Genomic DNA, 21,229 nt, shown 5'->3' with positions numbered 1-21,229 from the left:
AGTTGCAAACTATAGCACCGCCAAAAAACCCAGAATTATTATGCGAAATACTCCCTTTATGCTTATAATAACTATGAAATAGATCTCTTATTTTACATTATTTTAACTCCTCTACTTCTCTGAAGTCCAGTTACAGAGACCTTAGGCACCTTGGGAAAGTACATAGCACATCATATTCCTGTATTGATTTTAAAAATCACAATAATTTAATGACACATTACACACTTAGACTCTAATAACTGTCCAGAACAGACAAGTACAACAATCAAGGTTTAAACTGTACTATACATCCACCAGAGGGAGCTTAAAGCTCACAGTCTACTGCCTTCACTGCATTAAGATAGTATTTATCTGTACAACAATGTAAAGTACAGTTAATTTTAGGCTTTAAAGAAAAAGCCAGCATATACATATTCTGCACACAAATTTCATATTACAAGAATACTGGCTTAGTGATCCCGAGAGCCCTGTATGTCAGTGCCCAGCACCTCCTCAGCACAATAAGGCTAGAAATGTACCCCAAGTACTCATCATGCTTGGAAGGTCCCCCAAACACGCACGTACATTCACTGTTTTTGTTCTAATTGTCTCCTCCATTCTCTTCTCTACCACCCAGTTTACAAGGACTTAAATACCAGTGATGTAATTATCAGGCTCTTGTGGCATATTGAAACTATTTGCAGCTACATCCCTTTCGCAGAATCACAGAACATGCTGAGTTGGAAGGGACCCACAAGGATCATTCAAGTCCAACTCCCGGCCCTGCACAGAAACATCCCTCAAGAGTCACACCATGTGCCTGAGAGCAGTGACCAAACACTTCTTGAACTCTGTCAGGCTTGGTGCTGTGATCACTTCCCTGGGGAGCCTGTTCCAGTGCTCAAACACCCTCTGGGTGAAGAACCTTTTTCTAATATCCAATCCATACCTCCCCTGACACAGCTTCAGGCCAGTCCCTTGGGTGCTGTCACTGGTCACCAGAGAGAAGAGATCAGTGCCTCCTCTTTCTCTTATGAGGAAGTTGTATGGTCTGGCATTTACCTCTAACACCCATCTGTTCTCTCTTCTGTCCTAAAAGTTACCTGTAAAAAGTCATCCAGGACAAAGATCATCTTTCTGGTTTTAGCATAACAAGCTACTGCCCCAAAAGAATAGAACTCCTATATGACACAGTATTATAAATAAAACTACATCCTTTCAGCTACCATGATTGTGTGGATACAGAAAAGGAGCAGCAGCAGCACCTACTGATTAGATCCAGCAGGACTACTCATTTAAATGACAGCTATTCACTCATGGGAAAGAAAAGCTGAAAGAAGACAAGAGGCAGGCTAGCACTAATACTTGCACTACCACTAAACTTACCTGAAAGCCTGGATTACTAATAAGAAAGTAATGTAACTCCTCACCTTTCATGTCAACAAGCTTATAAAAAAAAAAAAAAAGAGAGAGAAAAATTAAGGCACAGTATCAATGACTGAATTGTAACAAAGCAAATAATCATGTTAAAACATCTGAATCCTGCATGTGCTTACAGAAATCCCATACTTTCTCTGTACTGTTGTGAAAAATCCCTTCTGAAAGGGAGGCATTGGAACAGGTTGCCCAGGAAAGTGGTAGAATCACCATCCCTGGAGGTATTTAAGAGACATGCAGATTTGGCTCTTTGGGACCTGGTTTAGTGGTGGACTTGGCAGTGCCAGATTAATGGCTGGACTAGATGATCCTAGAGGTCTTCTCCAACCTAAGTGATTCTATGGATCTATTTAAGGAAAAAGCATGGAAAAACCAAGGTCTTCGCTACTCTTCTCACTCCTCTTAGCAGAACACAGGTAATCACTAGGATTCTCCTCAATCCATCAATGGTAAATGAGCCAGTAGAAAAAAAATCTTTTTGAAAAGAACAGAAACACTAAACTTTAGGATGAAATATAGCCTGTGAAGCAAAATGAAGAAAACACCTTTAACACCTCACAGTCAGAAAAGAAGACTGAGAAAAAAAAAAAAAAAGAAGAGCTGGAGTTTGAGGTTTTCTGTATTAGGGTAAACACTGGGTAGTCCTCAGCAGTCAGCATCTTTCTAGTACTTCTGGGATACAGGTAGGCAGATGCAGCCTGAAGGAACGTGTCGGCACAGATCAGTCAAACAGAAAAGCTGTCCAAATCATGGGCATAAGCATATTTTTCTGGTGTAGCCTAAGCATGCTCCAACTTTATTTATGAAGACCGAATGCATGGGGAATGACTTACAGCTCCTTCTGCCAAGAGCAAGTCCCTCAGTCTGCACCTTGGATGCAGGCAAGCCTTCCAAAAGTTGGGCAATGATATTTAATGGTAGAAAAAGAGAGAGATTTGGCTCTTATATTCTTGATTAAGATCTTAATAGTTTTCTTTCACAGAGTCACTTATCACCCTACATTTGATTTTTCACTTTTTGTACACTGAAAAAACCAATAACACCAGCCCACTCTCAGCTCACATGGGTGTTACAGCAACGAGACAATTATTTTGGAATGATAAGAATTGTTGTGTAAAACTAATCTCAAGTCAGGTTTTCCCCTCCTTAACTATTAGACCACATTCCTTACAAAAATCTGAACATAACTTTCATGCAATTACCTTTTCTTTCCAGTGTGATAAAAACAAAACTTGATTCAGGTCTCCATGAGAAATAAAAGTTTCTCCTCAACAAGTTTGAGGTCAGCACATCCTCTTTAAATCCTATTTCTCATCACTATGAAACTGTTACAAGAAAACATATCATGGATGAAGCTCCATCATCCCTCTTCGGTGCACCAACATTGTTCATCACAACTGTTTACCTCAGCAATCTGAATATAAGCAATCCACTCATCCAAAAAACGCAGATGTCACAAACGCAACAAATTAACAACACTAAACCCCCAAACAGTACAGGTTCCTCAACAGCCACCAGTGTACTAGTAGGTATTTAACTAGCTTTCGCACTCTTACTGCCTGCAACCATCCTTTTGTATCATGGGAAGATAAGGACCACCACCAGATACAGCAGGACCATTAATTCCATAAGTTTATGTGTTGCCACTTTTTTGCCAAAATAACCCATCTTTGTTCCTTCCTTATATAATACAGATTTTTAATTTCTAACTTGGATTTTTTATTTTTTTTTTGCTCCTCACTTGATGGTACACAAAGGACAAGGAGGGAATGACTAAAAATACTAAAAGATTGGCTGCTAACACAAAGGGTATTACAAATTATTTATAATATTAATTAATACCAACACACGGAGCAGGAAAGTAGTAGATATGAGAAAAGGTCAGATCAACTGTCAAGGAAAATACACACATGACTAGGAAACATCTGTTGAAGGTACATGTGGAAAAAATAAGAGGTAAAAATAAAAGAAAATCCCCAAGCTATTATTTTACATAGGAGTAGTCAGACGTACATAGAGGATTTGAAGCTACACATATGTATTCAGAAACACCTGTTTTGTACAAGCATTTCCTACCTCAGTAACATACCTCTAGAAAAAATATATGTAATTATGACTTGACAGGATGGAAAGTGCCAAGAAATTAACGTAATAGGTACACAAGAAAGGAAACAAATGGGTTGCAAATATGAGATGCTCTCTTCATAAGACTAAAGTTGAAGTCATTGTGTATTTGCCAGTAAGAGGTTGAAAAAGTAAAACCACACCAACGTTTGAAGTCTGCTTCTTTAGCTCATTCTCCTTATCTGAAAACACTTTCTGGTTTAAAAAAAAACAAAACACCAAACCGTATCAAATTCCACTCCCTCCTCAAGCAATTTTGTTCAGGTAGTTTCATGTTGATCATCACAAATATAAAAAATAGAACTTTTTTAATCATATATTGTAAGTTACATTATTTTCTTAATGGTTTGAGATCATAGAATAGAATCATGGGATCACATAATAGTTGGAATTGGAAGGGACCTTTAAAGGTCATGTAGTCCAACCCCCTGCCATGGGCAGGGACACCTTTACCTTCCACTAGACCAGGTTGCTCAATGCCCCATCCAACCTGGACTTGAACCCTTCTACGGATAGGGCATCCACAAGTTCTCTGGGCAACCTGTACCACTGCCTCACCACCCTCATTGTAAAAAATTTCTATCTTCTTAGAAGGCCAATAAAAAAGACTGAATTGGCTTCTGACATATGAATCTTGACCTCTTCAACATCTTGTAGTTGAAGTTTGTTCAGTAGTTTGTTCTAATATTGTTGTGGATTCCAGAGAATATTTGTTATTGGTCACTTAAGACACTGATAGTATCTTAATAGTAACAACTTCTACCATTCAACATTATTATTAAAATCAATAATGGGATAGTTTTTTATTAAATATGATTTAGTTAGCCAGCTTGCACTGCTACTTCTGCATTGTAATTTTGCTAAGAAAAATCCAGCTCGTGATCATTTATAAACATAAGGATGAGGTGAACAGCATTCATTCCTTGCAGACAGAAAAGCTTGCTAGAGACAAATTCTGATTTTTTAGGCTTTTGCTATGGCAAGACAGCACTGAATACAATCAAAGTCAGCAATCTTTCTACAATTACACTGGGGGAAATCTGCAAATTAGCATATCACAAAGAAGAGTCACGCACTCCTCCAGATTTTGCTGCTTGAGAGAACACAGAGGGAGTACATTGGAGTGATTTAAGCTGACGCCCACAGTATTCCCACCTACTTCAAGGTCCCCTATGAACAGTACAGCCTAAACACTAGTAGGATTATGGAAAGGCAAACATGCCTACTAGAAGAATTTCCTTGGGTTTAAAAAAAAAGATCATATTGCTGGTACCTGCTACTACTAAAGACAAGTAGGAACCTTCTTGCCAAAGGCAATGTTTATGTCTGCAAGTAAAGCATATTACAAAGTTTGACAAGGGCAGAACAAAAAATCTGATATTTCTACTGAAGTATGACTTGGTAAAAGTCACCACAAACTGTCCAAACTGAGCTTCCCCAAATATGTAGGGGAATCTTGCCTTCCTTGCAGTCAAAAGGTAAAATAAAACTGTTCTCGAACTCTGGTCTGTGGGACATCATCAGCTTAAAAAACCCAATTAAAGACATTCACTCTTCTTCAAAATGGTGTCTAGACTCTGTGCCTCAGAGAGCCTGGAAGTCCAACAGAGTAGAGCAAAAGCAACTGATCCTCATCAATACATAAGGATAAGCAAAAGCCAACACAGTCGGCAGTGGCACCACTGCGTCTGGACCTTGCTGACAGCCACCATCAGGCAAGACTCGCTCAGAGAAGTGAGGAATAAAGGAAACCCAGATGGCTCACCAACATGTCCCAGCAGGCAGGGAAGCCAAGTAACAGTGAGGCATATGCAAAGGAGAAAGATCATGAGTGAACTTGAGAAGCATGTGCAGGAGAACACCATGTGATGGTGGTAACATAGTCAAGGATTATGGGCAAAAATAGAAGGAGAAAGAGAAAAAAAGGAAAAAAATAATCAAGCACATGGGCAAGTAATAATTTTTAACTAGTGCACACACTGCCTTTAGGACAGCTACATATATTACTCTATCCATGTAAGCAATTGTTATAGCTGCAACATAACTAAATAAACAAAAGTACTTAAAGGTGCTCTTCTACTAAGATGCTCAAAACCCCCTAAAACCAGATTTCTGTGTCTTAAACAATAAAAGCACCTTAAGAGAATTACTCCCCAGCACAGATCTGCTGTATAGGCGAGTTATAGAAAAGAATCAGACTCTCAGAATAAAGAGATTCCAAATTTAACTCTACCAAAGTCACATCAAGCAGCATGCCCCAAGACTGCATTACTCTGACTTCTGTGCAGTCAAGTCATAATGAGTTTGCATTCCAGTTATACCAGTCACACTTTTCAAGTATTTTAAATAAGCTTTCTCCTACAGTATATCACAGCACACTCAAGAACTGTCACTTGTCTTTTTAAAATAGCTAATCAAAGAGATTAAATACAGGGGTCAGGCACAGAGAACTGGACAATTAGACACACTTTTGTTCTCAGATATTCACTCTACTTCTGTAGCAGACAGTGACACCTAACAACGCAAGGATGTCCGGTCCGCTCACGAAGCAGATGCCAATTCAAGCAGCTAACAATTCAAGCTATATGAGGATGCTCAGCTCCGCAGTGTTTGGCAGCTGCTTCACAAGTAGATGAGACATTCCAGCCTTGGGCACGAGGCCAGAAGGAATTTAGGCAACTGGTATCAAGAGCAGTTTCTGATGTCCCAGTCAGATCTGTCATTATACAACTGCTAACCTTTGAGTAATAGTTAAGTTACTACAGAAAACCTAGCTAGCATAATGAACAACTCCAACTACGTTCCAATCGCTTCCTTTACACTTGCTTTTTGGAACAATCATTTAAATTACAGTAGTAACTCATCTTCCAATTTAAAATATAACAATCTTGAAAAATAATCTTGGGTAAGATGAAATAAATAACTTTGAACCAGACGTGCACTAGAGACAATATGGTGGAGACTTAAAACTTTCTGAACAAAAACTTTGATTTTTTTTTTTTAAATTCTTTCCCAAAAGTAATTATTACTTAAATAATTTAAACCCCAGAGTGCCCAGTATTTTTTGGTATATATTTGGAACAAATGTGTGACTGCTGGAGGAATTGCCTCCTACACATCTACTCACTCACGTCTTGCTTTCATGCAAAAACTTAACAATAGGGGGAAAAAAGACTATTTTTTCATATCAGCTTTTGCTTTGTATTTTGGAGCTGAAGTACTTTATTAAGTCTTTTGCAAGTAAAACAGGAGATAAATTGTGCTTTGTGATCAGATCTATTCTCAGTTTTGAAATGGTCGTATATAAGATATTATATATACACATTAATTGACTAAAGAGCCAAAGTAAATCAATTGCCATCAATATCAAAAGATTTTCTGAGATAAGACTTCCTCTCCAAGACAAGCAACAAAAATTGCTGAGATTTTATTTCTCTACTAACAATTTGACCCACACTTATAGACTATTACAGGTTCTCTTCTCCACTGAAATTACCATTCATTTACATGGACAATACGCTTCAGATACATGACTTGTGGTAACCAGGCTGCAGAGGAACTGCTTCCACTGTTCATGTCTGCTTCTCAGCCTCAAAACAGGTACCAGAGATCTCCTGGGGACGCAAAAGGGAGAAATGCAGAATGGAATCTCTGTTTGGGGAAGCAGGACCATAATGGAGCAAGAGGAAAGAACAGAGGATGATGAAGGTATAGCCATCAGGTAGCTGTGACAAGACATTGACAAACAGATGCCTCTAAGTAGTCTACATACCTGGGTGAGCTGTTAATCCAATCAGCTCTGACTGCTGTCAGTCGCCTCACAGCATCCATTTAGAACTTTTCTAACCACTGTGCACATTGCTCAACAAGAAATCCATACGTTCAACTAAATTAATATTACTTTGGCTCGTGCCAACCTTCTGAGAGCACCAGATGAGCAGGATCAGCCCGTACTCCATCCACCCCATAGAGGATAGCTACAGCAGAATTTGGGAAAATGACTGAATTCTGCATAGCCCAAGAGTTGCAAATTTAGGCTCGTCAGTGCTGGACCATATAAAGTTATAGAAAGCCTCATCGTTCCAAATTCAAATCTTTTTAAAGCATTTGATGTTAACAAATAAAATCAATCTGCTTTGACTTCAGTAGAAATGGCATATCACTACTGCAGTAGCACAGGAACCCTAAAAATACATATTACTAAAGGACACAAAAAGTCAAAGTAGCCTTTACTACAACTGCACTCACACTAGCCTCAAGTCCTGCTCTCTGTTTCCTTCTGTTGTGTTAAGGCCAATTTTTTCTGTTGTGTTAAGAGATTTGGCAGAAAATAAACTCCCCTGCATTCAAGCTGGTCCTCAGATATCAGAGGGGCTGGCAGTGGCTGACCTTACATTCTGAGTGATAGCCAATTTGACAACACCTTCCTCTGACCATCTCCTGGAGCTGGAGTGAGCTTGGCCTCATTCTGCAGCAAGGAGGAAAAGGGTTGGTGGGAACAAACCAAGCTTTTCCCTTGGCTCCCACCAACTGCAAGTGCTTCTCTCTTTCCCCACAAGGAGGCATGGAAGATACACGAGTCCCAAGTTAAGACCCTCTGTTATCCAAAAAGGTGGGAAGGAGAGGAGTCTCAGCATCAACACACACTACAGACTTCACTGCAGGGTGGACTATCCCCATGACAGGCCCTGGTTCTCCAGCAAGAGATAGACCCCAAGCCATTCACAGCCTCCAAAATCCTAATTACAACTTGATCATAAGACTCAAGTAGCTCAAGTCTGTATTGTCCGTTTCTGTGCCTACAAGACAGCATAGACATGACTTAACAAAAAGTGCCAGGATAGTAACAATGAATTTCAATACAAAGTTTAATGGAAATAGTCATTTTCCAAAGTTCAGATGTACTTGATATATAACCCATTTATTAGGCTCATTGTACATCAAATACAGTCAGCATCTACTCTCTTTCTGAAACTTCATATTGTCTGTATGTGTAGAAGTGTCTAACAGTAGCTATTTTTTCCTACTGTCCGATTTCAAATTATACTTGCTGAAAGAACAGCTATAACCCCCCCCCAAACACACTGCTGCAAGGGTGGTATTATTTTTACTTGCATGTAGCCTTCTACAGTAAGCATGTGCAGATGGAGTAACAGGGTTCACAGGATATCACATGGGTAGCCCCCCTTCCACCTCCCATGCAGCCCCCAACACAGAAGTCAAAATTCATCACCACATGAAATATTTAAACTGACACAGTGATACAGTTTGGTTTCTGAGTGTTTTAGGCTTTGACTCCTATCACAAAAGCATTTCCTCCCACCAAGCTGATGAAGAAAGTCAGGCACACAGGGCAGCCAGATTCCCTGCCAAAATTCAGGTTTTAGCGCTTCCTCCTCCATCCATCTTGATAAAATCTCAAAACGATTTTGTCCCATCATAATTATTTAGGAAGAGTTGATTAAAAGGAAGGTAAGGGAGTCTTTACAATTCTCAGAGTTTATCTAAATTTTATGTGAAAAACTCCTTTGTTTTAGTGTACTTTCAAAATGGCATGGCCTAAAACACCTACCTTTATTAATGGCTATTAACTGTTAGGGCATTAATAAAAACCTACAGACGCAAGTAAAATACACAGAAAATACAATATCTGAATCGTATAAGGAAAAAGAAACATAGCTACAGACAAAAATCAAAGTTTGGCAAAAAAAGAGCAAAAAGATAGAGAAGGAAGCTCATCACCTGTGTTAGGTGGAAGACAAGGAAGCCAAAAGAAATTGTGAAACTGAAATGATTTTACAAAGAGAATAACTTCTTTCCCTCAAAACCACAAAATATTACAGACTTGCACTGAACACATCTAGAAAAAGCTCCTTTCCCGTACATCTAGAATTGTACACACTTGAGATGGTAGGATGTCCTTTACTTTTACCTTGTTTCACCACTTTGTTCCGCTGTTACAGCCTGAACTACATTACCAAAGAAGTTACGTATCTCTGTATTCATCCTCTGATATACAGAACAGACACATGACGTATATTCTGAGAAAACATCTTCTAAAAAGCATTTCTTTTATGAAGAAATTTTTTTTTTACTCCACAAGAAACATTTTGGGATTTTATTTAGAAGAGGCAATCTTTAGGACTCCCTTAAAGTAAGTATTTGAGTTCACTCTAAGAAATCTGCATAAATTAGCCAAGTCTCAAGTTCCGAACAGTCACAGTGCAAACATACTTACTGAAAAAATGATTGTGAAGAAATGTGGCCATAATTACATATTTTATTCTCAGTGCTGTTAGAGGGAGTGTTATTGTAACATGAACAGAAGACTAGCTCCAGAAACAATACTGTCATTTCTCTTGATACTAGAATTTTATATTTATATATTTCCCACTAAACAATTCACTATCCTGAAGCTACCCAACATCTGTTCCTAACCCCACTTAAAGTAACCTCAAAAAATAAAGGGTTTGCAGCTTAGACTCCCAAATTCTCTCAGGAAGAAGCACATTTGTTTTTTAGCTTGGGACTTGGCAGTGGTTGTTGACAGGTAAGGAAAGCACTATTCTTCCTTCACCAGCGAGGAGTGTCCATGTCTTGTAAACCTATTTGCACATTTCCTCAATAATCAATAATCTGGGAGGCTACCAAGATTATGGTTGAAAGAAAAGTCAAAGAGCAGCAACATTATTAGCAAAGAAAGCAGTAGAAGTCAGTGACTGAAGAGATGACAAAGGTAAGCTAAATGTGAACAGTTAAGACCCTAATGAGAAAAAAAAAAACCAAATGATGATGCAGAAAACACACAAAGCTCTCTTTGCAGATTAATGTAATGCTTTTCAGCCACTGCTTTAACAACACACCAATTCAGCTTTAAGGCACCTAGCATCAAACCAGCATCCAGCTACAAGGGGGAACATATTCTCCCCCCCCTCCAGCCCAGGGCTGCAGTCCTGTTGCAAGAGAGCTACAGGTCCAGTCTCTCACCTGGACATCTCCATTTTCTGCACACACCTATGTATTGATGGTGTGGAGAAGTCCTCACGAAATCTAACAGTGACAAATGTGTAAAACGTAGCAACAACAAGAGGAAATTAACTGAGCTGTAAGGTGAAACCCAGCACTGGCAGGCAGGGTCTGCCACCACCAATGACTGGCTGAAGTCATGGCAAGATGAATGAGGAACTGACTTAAAGGACCATGGGAATGCCAAAACCACCGATACATGACCAAGCTGTGGCAGATTAGATCTGGGGGAAGTTCATACCAAAACCTTCAGGATCAGCTATTTGCAGAGGCAGGCAAAATCAGCAAAAAGAGAAGAGCCTTTGCTGTTTGCCCAAGGTAGAGAAGCTACACATGTAGATCCTGGGCCAGAAAGGATGTCACTTCACCCCACATCACCAGCTTGGACACCTTCCACCTGTCCCCAGACAGGCACTGTAAGGAGGGATGACTTCTCTTGTGCTGCCACAAGACAGACTGGTGGCAGTTCTGGAGTAACTCATCAACGAGCACATAAATGAGCCAGTGCGGTTTGTGTTTTTACAATTGTTTCTGCTGCTTCTTAGCTTTGATACTGTTTGCATACCATCACTAATGCCACAATTAACAGCATTTCCACTCCTAGACACACAGTATTATCCTATTCTAGCTTTGGCAGATCGTTCCAAAAGCCAGTCCAACTCACTAACCTAGCAGATAATCAATCCAGCAAAAAGATAAGCAATGTTTTTTCTCTGACACTCACTGTTAGTCTGGTTTAGGCTTCTGTGAAAATACAGCCTATGTCTGTGTCACACTTACAAATGTGAGACTATGGATATTCTTCACCTTAACCAAGACTTTTGAAATCCCAGAGACTGCCATCACAATCCACAAAATTCCATGGCAAAAAACCTTCTACACTTCATCAATTGCCAAGTCACAGATTAATTATACAAAGCCTTCAAGAGACCCTGGCATAAGGCATATTTTCAACTGTGCCTCTAGCATTTTGCACAGCTGCACATAACACAGTTGGACTGTATGACAAAAAATACTGACATCTACAGTTTAAGCACAAATCATGACATATCTTTAGCCTTTCTTCATATTCACTTTTATAGTTCTGCAAATTTTGAATTTGGTAGGCACAACTAAACCAACTTATCTGATTTACAAAGTATCAAAAGCAAAAAAACTTCATTCACTTGCTTCTATGTTAATCTAAACATTTACTTTATTTTCTATTAAAAAAATCACTTTTGATTTGATAAGAATTATACCTGTTACTTCCTTAGTGATTTAACAACATAGTTTGACCAAAATTTCTTTCAGGAGCATAGGCAAGCTTTCTCATCTCAATCAAGGTAGTAGAATTGTCTATAAGGCAACACAGTAAAAATTACTTCAATGCAAAAACCTTTTCTCCCTGCATCCACTTCCCAAACTAGTTCACTATGCAACCACTCAGGTGGGTGTATTACTACCCTCTGTTTTGGCAGAGCCAAAGGCAGCACTGTACAGCGGCCACTCTTAGTTAAGTCTCAGAAGTAGGAAAGTTTGGGCTTTTTCTGTTTCAGAGGCAGACAGGAGGAAGAAGAGGAACTATGTAAAATACATCCTCCTGCCTTCATTTCTTAAAGTCTCTATCTGAACAACTACTCCCTATTCAACAGGATGTTTTAGACAGTTTGAAGGGATGAAAAAGAAGTAGAGATCTGCATCAAAGTCTCCCACAGCTCAGATCTGACACTTTCCCTTCTACACCACATCTCCCAGTATGTATGTGGGTTTATGCCACTCATACACCCCACTATGCATGAAAATCACAAAGATCTTATGTATACCTAATTGAGACAGACTTTTTAGAATCAAAACACTGTCAGAAACTGATGAAAAGGAATATTTTACTTATCTGCTTGTGACAGGATCAGCTCAACTTAATAATCAAGAGGATTTCTTCTACCTCTCCATAGGGAAAGCTGTTAATTAACTAATGAACACAGATTAGCATAAAAACGATAAGACTCTTAGGAAGCAGGTTAAAGGGAAAACAGCAGTAGGTGGTGCCTGAAGAAGAATTATCCAGATGGAGTTGTGGACTAATGAAGCTCCCTGGCAGATGAATGTAGAAGCAAACACACAGTATTTACATTGATTATTCAGAACAAAAATATAGAAGTATGCCAATGCAACTGTGACATATCAAATGGGTGCAAAACATTATACTGATTCAAAAAAAAAAACACTCCCTCTGTGAAATGGTCAGAGGAAATAAACCCTAAGCATAAAGAACATCATTTCACTAGCTTTTAATTTCATCAAACAGTATCTTTACTTTCCAAAGGTCTCTATCAGTTCTCACTTCCCTAATCTCAACCCTTCATCCTTAGTACAGATATGCTCCATGCACATTTGTTCTCAGCTCCCAGGTAAAAGTTTCACTAGTACAATGTACACTGCATGTACTTATCTCCCAAGCTGTAATCTGAACTGTGTGCCTGTAAAACGCACCAACCATAAAAGTTCTGAAGCAAAAGATAATACAGCACACATCCAGCTTGTTTTGCAGGTGATGACTTGGAGGATTTCCACAAATCTTCTCAGCATCGGAATGATTAGTCTGATTTCTTCCAACAGGTAACCTGCCATAATAAAAGCAGAGCTAGTCCACCTCTCCCTTTCACCCTTACTATGGAGCCATGCTTCACAGTCTGAAAAACTGCCCCACAATGAAGACAAATTGCAACAAGAAACTGAACTTCCTTGTGGAAGTAGGAATGTCATGGCCCTTGTGGAAAATGGACTGGCTTATTATGTCAAGCTACAGAGAAGCCATGAGATGGTGGAGAATTGACGAGGCTGGTTGGGCAAAAACACAAGCTAAGCCACTTGCTTATCTTGCACCTGGGGTCAAGCAAGGCATAACAACTAAATGGTGCCTGGGCTGAAGTGGAGGCCTCACAGCCCAATGTTGTCTCAATGAAGTGCAGAAAAGCATCCACATCTCTGTGCCAGCCCTTAGCCTCATTGCCCCTTCAACCGTGCATAACAATCCTTGTTATAGATCTGTTCCTTTAAGGAGATAAATGGGAGTAAAGACCTGGCAAAGGTCAGATGGTCTTCGCTGCTGCTTCAGCCAGGTGGAGGAATATACTGAAGTGCCATGGTTCTGTGCTGCCTTTGTTTAAACTGTAAATTCTATAACTCAGTTTGACTGAAGGTAACCAGAGACCCTCTTTATCCCTTGTTTACATATAAAAAACCACACCCACCAATATGAAAATGAGAAAACAGCTGCCCCCATCCCACATCTGACAGCAGCAACAGATATCAGTGATTTTTGACTATAGTCACACCTCCATTTTTTTTTCCACGGTCAGATGGTAAGATTGACGGAGAGATAGACAACAGATTAGCAAAGGCATATAGTGCTTTTGGAAAACTCCATAAAAGAGTATGGCGTAATAAACACTTGAAGAAAAGCACCAAGATCAGTGTTTACAAAGCCATAGTGTTGTCTACTCTCTTATATGGATCTGAATCATGGGTCATCTACCGCCACCACCTGCGTCTCTTAGAACGCTTCCATCAACGCTGCCTCCGTACAATTCTAAACATCCACTGGTCAGACTATGTGACCAATACATCTGTTCTAGAGCAAGCAGCTATCACAAGTATCGAGGCCATGCTGATGAGAACACAGCTGCGTTGGGCAGGTCATGTCTCCAGGATGAAGGACCACCGCCTCCCTAAGATCTTGCTTTACGGTGAACTTGCCACTGGCTGCCGCATGAGAGGAGCCCCGAAGAAAAGATACAAGGACTCCCTGAAACAACATCTCAGCCTTGGCCATATTGATCACCATAACTGGTCTACTCTGGCCTCAAATCGGGAGGCCTGGAGACACACCATCTATAACGCAGCTGTCTCCTTTGAGAACACACGCAGGATCACCCTCGAGGAAAAAAGGCAACGCAGAAAGAACCGTGTATTGCAGAATACACCATCTAAGGAGTCTTTCTGCTGTGCCTTTTGCAATCGGATTTGTCTGTCACGTATTGGCCTCATAAGCCACCAGCGTGCCTGCAGCAAATGTGGATAGAGCCTTCCCAAATCTTCGTTCGCGAAGCCTAGCCATGATGATTTTTCCACGGACTATGAAATTGGTATTTCAAATTCTCCATTGTGGAAGGATAAGAATACAATCCCACTTCACAGACAAGTCAATGAGCTTGCTCATCCCAGCTCCCCAAAGCAGAGATGACTCTTCAGTAAGATTTGCACCTGACTGTGTTGGATCACATCCGTGAACAACTGTACATAGCACTATGCACTTATAATTTGTGCATCGAGTGCATTTATCATCAGCAGTCTAACAAATGCTGCTTCAATAAATCAAACTATTCATGAATCTGTGACCATGAAAGTTTTTATTCAATGAGACCAGACTTATAGCACCTAACTGGTTATAAATCAGAAATAAAGCACACCCAGCCCCTCTGATTTCTGAGGACCAGTTAGAAGGGAAGGGGGGTTATTTTCTGCCAGTTTCATGCACTTACCACAACAGCCCTGATCTCCAAGAAAGGTAGGTCAAAAAGAGCCAACCATACAAATTGTCATGGTTGATGGTATAAACAACTTGGTCTTACTAATGTGCCCCCTTATACTCTTACTCTATAAGCTTATTTGAACATCTGAAAGAGCAGTTTGTATGACCACCATCAGATTACTCAACTTTAGCCTGAAATCTCCCTCAGAAGGGCAGGATAAGCCACTAAGTAGTACCCTGAGAAGATGGTAATGTGTGAATCCACCCCAAAAAACACATCACAGTGAAACCAGACCATTTACAAACTTTTAAAGAAGGGAATTCTTCTGCAAAGGCCTTTGCTCAAATGTTCTTGAACCTGTTAACGCTACCCAGAGTCACAGCACATAGAATAGCTTAGCATGACAGGAACCTCTGGACCTCACTTCACTCAATCCTCTGCCCAAAAAAGAACTCGTTTCAAAGTTAGATCAGGTTGTTCAGGGCCTTGTTCAGTCAAGTATTAAATATCTCCAAAGATGGGAGAGCCCATAGCCTCTCAAGGTAGTCTGCTCCACTGACTTCACCAACCACACTTACTGTGACTTATATTTTTTTTTTCCTTCTCTCCAGCTGGAATGTTCCTTTCTGAAACTCATAACCTCTTCTCTTTCTGGTGTGCACCTCTAAGCAAGGTCTGGCATTTCTAATATCAAGACAATCTGAGTTAGCAAGTAAATTGTACTGTGAAGGTATATTATACACTTGAGCCAAGCTGACAGCTCACCACTAACAGGGACAGACCAGCCCTGTACATGTCCCACAATCTAATTTCAGCGCCCCTGTTCTAGCTCTGCAACCTAAACAGCTGCACAGGTAGCCAATTCGTCTTGTTAACCTGACAGAAATCCATTCCCTTGTTTAGTTCCTATGTCATCTCAGCAGTACTAATATCTTCTGCACAGGGTCACAAGGGAGAAAGTGGAGCTGCAGGTAAGAACAGAGCACCCTTTTTGAAGGGAGGCAGGTGGAACATGCTATAGCCTATGACTTTCCATTTAAGTGTCACAGAATATCATAGGCTAAAAAATTTCCATCTGCTTTAATAAACTCTCAGCCAATAACTAGATAGTCTTCTTAGGCATGCTTCCTACTTCATCCTCTCACCTCTGGGATGACATTTTCCATTTTGTTCCTCAATAATACATCCTATGTCTTCTGTCATCCATGAAGACAGTTATTAAACAGTGCTTAACTAGTACTAATTATATTTGGCATTAATCACCACCTGAGTCAAACAGAACATACATTTGATTAGGGGATGTTATGCCAGTTGGAAAGGGAGGAGCAGTAAGTTCATTCAGATGCTGATGTATGATGTTTACCAAGCCAAAGTCACAGAGGCCAAAAGAGTATACCAGTCTGTTGCACTGAAAAACTTCACAGCAAAGCCCTAATGGGGATCTTATTTCAAGTAAACACCACTTAGCTTTACTGGAAAGGAATGAGGTACCCCAAAAAGCACATACTTTTTATATAGCAAATATTCTCACACACACCAAAGAAAACCGTCATAGTACCAGCCTTCGAAGTCACATTTGGCAGCTAATGACAACATAAGTTCCATCTTTTATAACAACTCTTCAATTATACCAAATTTTGATAATTTTCCAAACTAAGCCTTTTGAATGTAGGCTACCCAGAACCTGTTGAAAGTTGTTACTGATAACAAAGGAAAAGCATTTCCATAGAGCTGTAGAGAAGCTTGGTGAGAGAACAAACTGAATCTTTCCAGTTTTTAAACATGGCATGTCATGGTTTGTAAAGTCCATAAAGATCAGCAATTTATAAGATCAGGACTCATGTATCCTTTATCTGACACATAAAAAGTAATTTTCCAAAGGCAAACTCAACTAACCCAGATCAATGAAGAAAAAAAAAAAGAATTATGAAAATACTTATCAAGATTTAGAGAGCTCACAGTAATCCATACTTATCCTCGAGGAAAGTTAATTAAACTCATTCAGGTCTTTTTATTAGCACATCTGAATTTCTCTAGTCCATTATTCTCCTACAGGCTCAATATTTCAGTCTGAAATCAAGACAAGTATCACGTAAATCACCACTCCCTGCTCCATCCTTTGATACACTGCACCATTTTTGATGCATCCCTAGCCAACCATATTTCACAAGGATTGCTCCGGTATTTTACAGGATTGTCCTACCTGCAACAGACTGCCACAAGAAAACCTCGCTGAATCCCTCCACAGCTCTCTGCCCAGTTAAAACTTCTGCCATCTCTTGTCAGACCATTCACAGCTTAACCCTTTCCCATTGCTCCACATATGACTCCACTGCAAAGTGTTGACCTCTACTTATGCCCTCCACCACTAGCACCAGGTTCACCATCCTCCCTCCCCCAAGTCCTCAAATTTTTATAGAAATACCTTTCTAAGTGATCTTACCAGTTTGCTTGATCAGTTCACAGCCTCTCAACTATCACAAACAGATACTTCCTGCCCTCATTCCCAAGCAGACCTTTTGCCAAACAGTGCAGTCCTCTGGCTAAATGATATTCAGATCACCATTGTCCACGTGCAGTCCTGAAACACAATTACACCTTTGTTTTTTGCACATTTGCTAGCAAGAGAGAACAGGAGCAGTGCACATAACCTTCTCAGACTCTGAGGTCTTGCACCCACCTTTGTAAAGCATCTAGTGACCTGCACTCCTCTCCTCCAACACTCCAAAGACCCAACGATTTTTAAGGAACACAGAGCAATAACCCTATACAGTTCTCACAGTTCTTCCACAGCCAACCCTGCTTAAAGCCTGACTCTGGGTCCTTACCCTAACAGAGAGCTTTTGTAAATATCTTTTATGCAGCTTCCTCAGTAAAAGCTATCTAACTAATTCTTGTCAGTTTAGTGTTGCCTATAAAACTTCCAAGAACAGATGTGGAAAAGAAATAAGAAAAAGCTAAAGAGCACAGCAAGTCAGCTTTCATACAGTCAGAAGTTGATGGGAAGAAGCTGGACAGTCAACAAGGATCCTAACACCCATGTGCTTGCAGATCCAAGATATATTTTACCAGTAAGTTGAGCATCTATTCTTCAACAGAAGCATAAACATTACCATAAGAGGCCTGTATCTTTTCACTGTATTAATACATTTATTTAATTTAACTCCACAGTAAGTTGCTTTTCCGGCTATGCTAGGGAAACAATGCCCACACAAGTAACATTTAGTCTTCCAGCACAGATGCAAGACTTTGGAGATATCACTCCACGTGCTGTTGATTTGATACTGAAAATTACCTAACCACCAGCTTCATTTCACACACATGTTCTGTCTCATAATACTTATTTCCCCTATGCAGTCAAACATTCCTGACAATTACTGCAGCTGTGTTATTTTTGAAAAGGTGATACACAGACATTACAAGAACATCTAACAATCTATACAGTCATGTTTTGCAAAGCATGCACAAATCAAAAACAGCTCAAAGTTTAAAATGCATCACTGGTCGCATACTTTTAGAAGTATTTCTGTAAAAGGAATAGTGCTTGTTGCCAAGCTATCTATCTTTACTTTCCTGTTTGGAAACATAGTCAATGTTTTTCAGGCTTCGACTTCATAAGGAGTAACACACATGCATTTTGATGGGACACCCTGCAGTAAAGCTGATCACCTGTCGCTTTACAGTCAGGCTGTTTCAGCAAGACATTGAGCTGCCATTGTTCAGGCTCTGGCCATTGATTAATTATTGATACCAGGCAAACTGTACTATTATTTCTTTGGGTTTTTTTGAAACCCCTAACTATCAACAACTTACAAAGTTTATTTCTGTTGGAATTGCTTTTTGGTAAGATAAGTTCTGTGGGGAAGGCTTTCAGTTGGACATTTTTGGAAGATCTGGAAGGAAGACCTGTAAACTATACTAGCCAACATACAGTTTTTCATTCAACTAACAAGTCTTTTACAAGGATGCACAACCAGGATGTCTTAACACCAACGGTCACTGCCAGTACCCAGCTGCATCACATTTCTGATCTTTTGCCACATGGACTTAATTTTCCACGCCATTATGAAACTAAAACAACACATTCACAGTCAGCAAGAATAATAAATTGATAATAAACAGACCAGGGTGCGAAGAACCATTAATGGCTTTGCTTCAAGACCGCAGCACCGTGAACCTGTGGCTGCTCGGTGCTCTTCGGCTTAAAGGAAAACTCTGGAACGGGATCGCGCCACTCCCGAGGCCGCTTCCACGCTGCCCCCGGCGCCTCGCTGCCCGCGCTCGGCTGGGGACGGGCGCGATGTCCCGCCGCCCCGGGACGTGCCCGGGGCCCCGGCCCCGCCGCCGGGAGGGAGAATTGCTCACTGGCAACTTCGGCGAGGGTCTCCGCAGCGGGCAGTGGCGGTGCGGGGGCTCAAGGACGGGACGCCCCGCAGCCAGGGTGTGCAGCGCGGGGCGCAGGCAGAGCCTGCCCAGGGCGGCGGGAGCGGGCGGCACATGGAGCAGCGGCGCGGCGTGCGCGGCGGGGCCGGCCAGGCTGCGGGGCCACGGAGACCGGCCGGGGAGGGACAGGGAGGGACGGAGCGCGGCCGCCCGGGCAGCGAGACGGGGCGGTGTGGGCGCCACTCCCCGCCGGGCTGCGCGCCCCGAGCCCCGAGCCCCGCGCCCCAGGGGCGAGAGCGGCGCGAGCGGAGGCAGGGAGGGGAGAGAGGTCCGGCGCGGTCGCCCCTCTCGGGGCGAGGCGTCGCTCCGGGCGCGGCCGTGCCGCCGCCCGCCTCACCATGAGCACTTTGGCCGCGTTCTCCAGCTGGGCGATCACCTCGGGGGCACCCCCCGCCGCCGCGGCCGCCGCCGCCATCATGGTCTCTCTTCAATGACGCGCCATGCGCTGCATTCTGGGGCGAGGCGGCCGCGCGGCCAATCCCGGCCCGGCCCAGCCCCGCCGCGGAAGCGAAGCGGCGGCGCCGCTGCAGCACCGCGACCGCCGGGCGGGGACAGAGCCCGCTCTGCGCCAGCCTCCCTCCCGCCTTCCTTTCCCCTCCCCTCCCGTCCCACCCCGACCGCCTGCCTGCGGGGCGGGCCCGGCCCGGCGCACGCGGCGGGACCTGCGGAGCCGCGGGGCGGGGCAGCCGCCGCCCCCCGTCTTGTCGAGGTCGCCGCACCTGCCCGGCCCGCAGGTTGTTACGGCTGGAAGAGACCTCTGGAGATCATCCAGTCCAACTCCCCTGCCAAGGCAGGTTCACCTAGAGCAGGTGACACAGGAACGGATCCAAGTGGGTTTTGAATGTCTCCACAGAAGGAGACTCCACGCCCTCCCTGGGCAGCCTGTTTTCCAGTGCTCTGCCACCCTCCGTGCAAAGAAGTTCTTCCTCATGTTGAGGTGGAACTTCACGTGTTTTAGTTTATGGCCATTGCTCCTCGTCCTGTCGCTGGGCACCGCCACACCACGAAAAAGAGTCTGACTCCATCCTCTTGGCACACGCCCTTGAGATATTTACCTGCATTTCCTTGTGCTTCCCGGTGAGCTCAGGCGTCAGTGAGGCTGCAGGCGCTGGGTAGTGGCATTCCCTTGTGCCTAGCAGTGTTTGCAGACTTGTAGTGGGATGAGAATCTTAGTATAAAATATGGCTTAGAAAGTCGTGGTCAGCATCTTTGCAAATGACTGGTTTATGACAGACAAGAAAACCCCAAGCCAATGTTTAAAACTGATCTAAAATGCACTTTTTCCCATGTATATCCACCCGGAGCTCCTTTCATGTTATTGGATGTGGAGTAGTTGACAGCGTCAACTCTGAAAGATATGCTGAAGAGAACGTTGTTGTACACTTGTAGGAGCAAAAGAACTCTCAGATTGTGCCTTCACTGGCATTTCATTTTGGCTAAGAAGTTTCCCTTTTAAACAAATCTGATGGTTTCCACTTCAGTTTGCACACTGGAGCAGAGTTGGAGGTTTGATACTTTCAGATGAAGCCAAAATGAAAGATCTGCAGCTACCAAGGAGTATTCAGTGCATAGGACAAGGCCAGATCTCCTTCAGAGCACGTCCCTTGCAGTGTGGACCACTGAGCTGCATCAGATGTTTTATTCCCCAGCTCCCACTGGACCACTCTGCTCTAAACAGAGCCAGGTGTTTCCAGCCATAGCTCCCC

The 21,229-nt window shown here is 42.1% G+C and overlaps 1 protein-coding gene across 2 annotated transcripts in view; it reads right to left on the bottom strand.

Moving 5' to 3' along the window:
* Positions 1 to 20,071, bottom strand: part of XPO4 (exportin 4) — a 76,218-nt gene extending 56,147 nt beyond the window's left edge. The window contains exon 1 of one of the 2 annotated variants that reach the window (XM_027743391.2): positions 19,861 to 20,071. In XM_027743391.2, the coding sequence (XP_027599192.2) occupies positions 19,861 to 19,941 (81 nt within the window). In that variant the 5' untranslated portion in view covers positions 19,942 to 20,071. Of the gene's footprint in view, positions 1 to 19,204; positions 19,250 to 19,860 lie in introns of those variants that run through there. The other variant, XM_027743392.2, reaches the window with a different exon arrangement.
* Positions 20,072 to 21,229: the final 1,158 nt, after the last annotated feature.

This window comes from Pipra filicauda, unplaced genomic scaffold, assembly GCF_003945595.2.
Source record: "Pipra filicauda isolate LSUMZ 115617 unplaced genomic scaffold, ASM394559v2 scaffold142_size1944046_pilon, whole genome shotgun sequence".
Taxonomy (NCBI): domain Eukaryota; kingdom Metazoa; phylum Chordata; class Aves; order Passeriformes; family Pipridae; genus Pipra; species Pipra filicauda.
The sequence above is the reverse complement of the archived record's forward strand: the minus strand, read 5'-3'. Positions and strand labels throughout refer to the sequence as shown.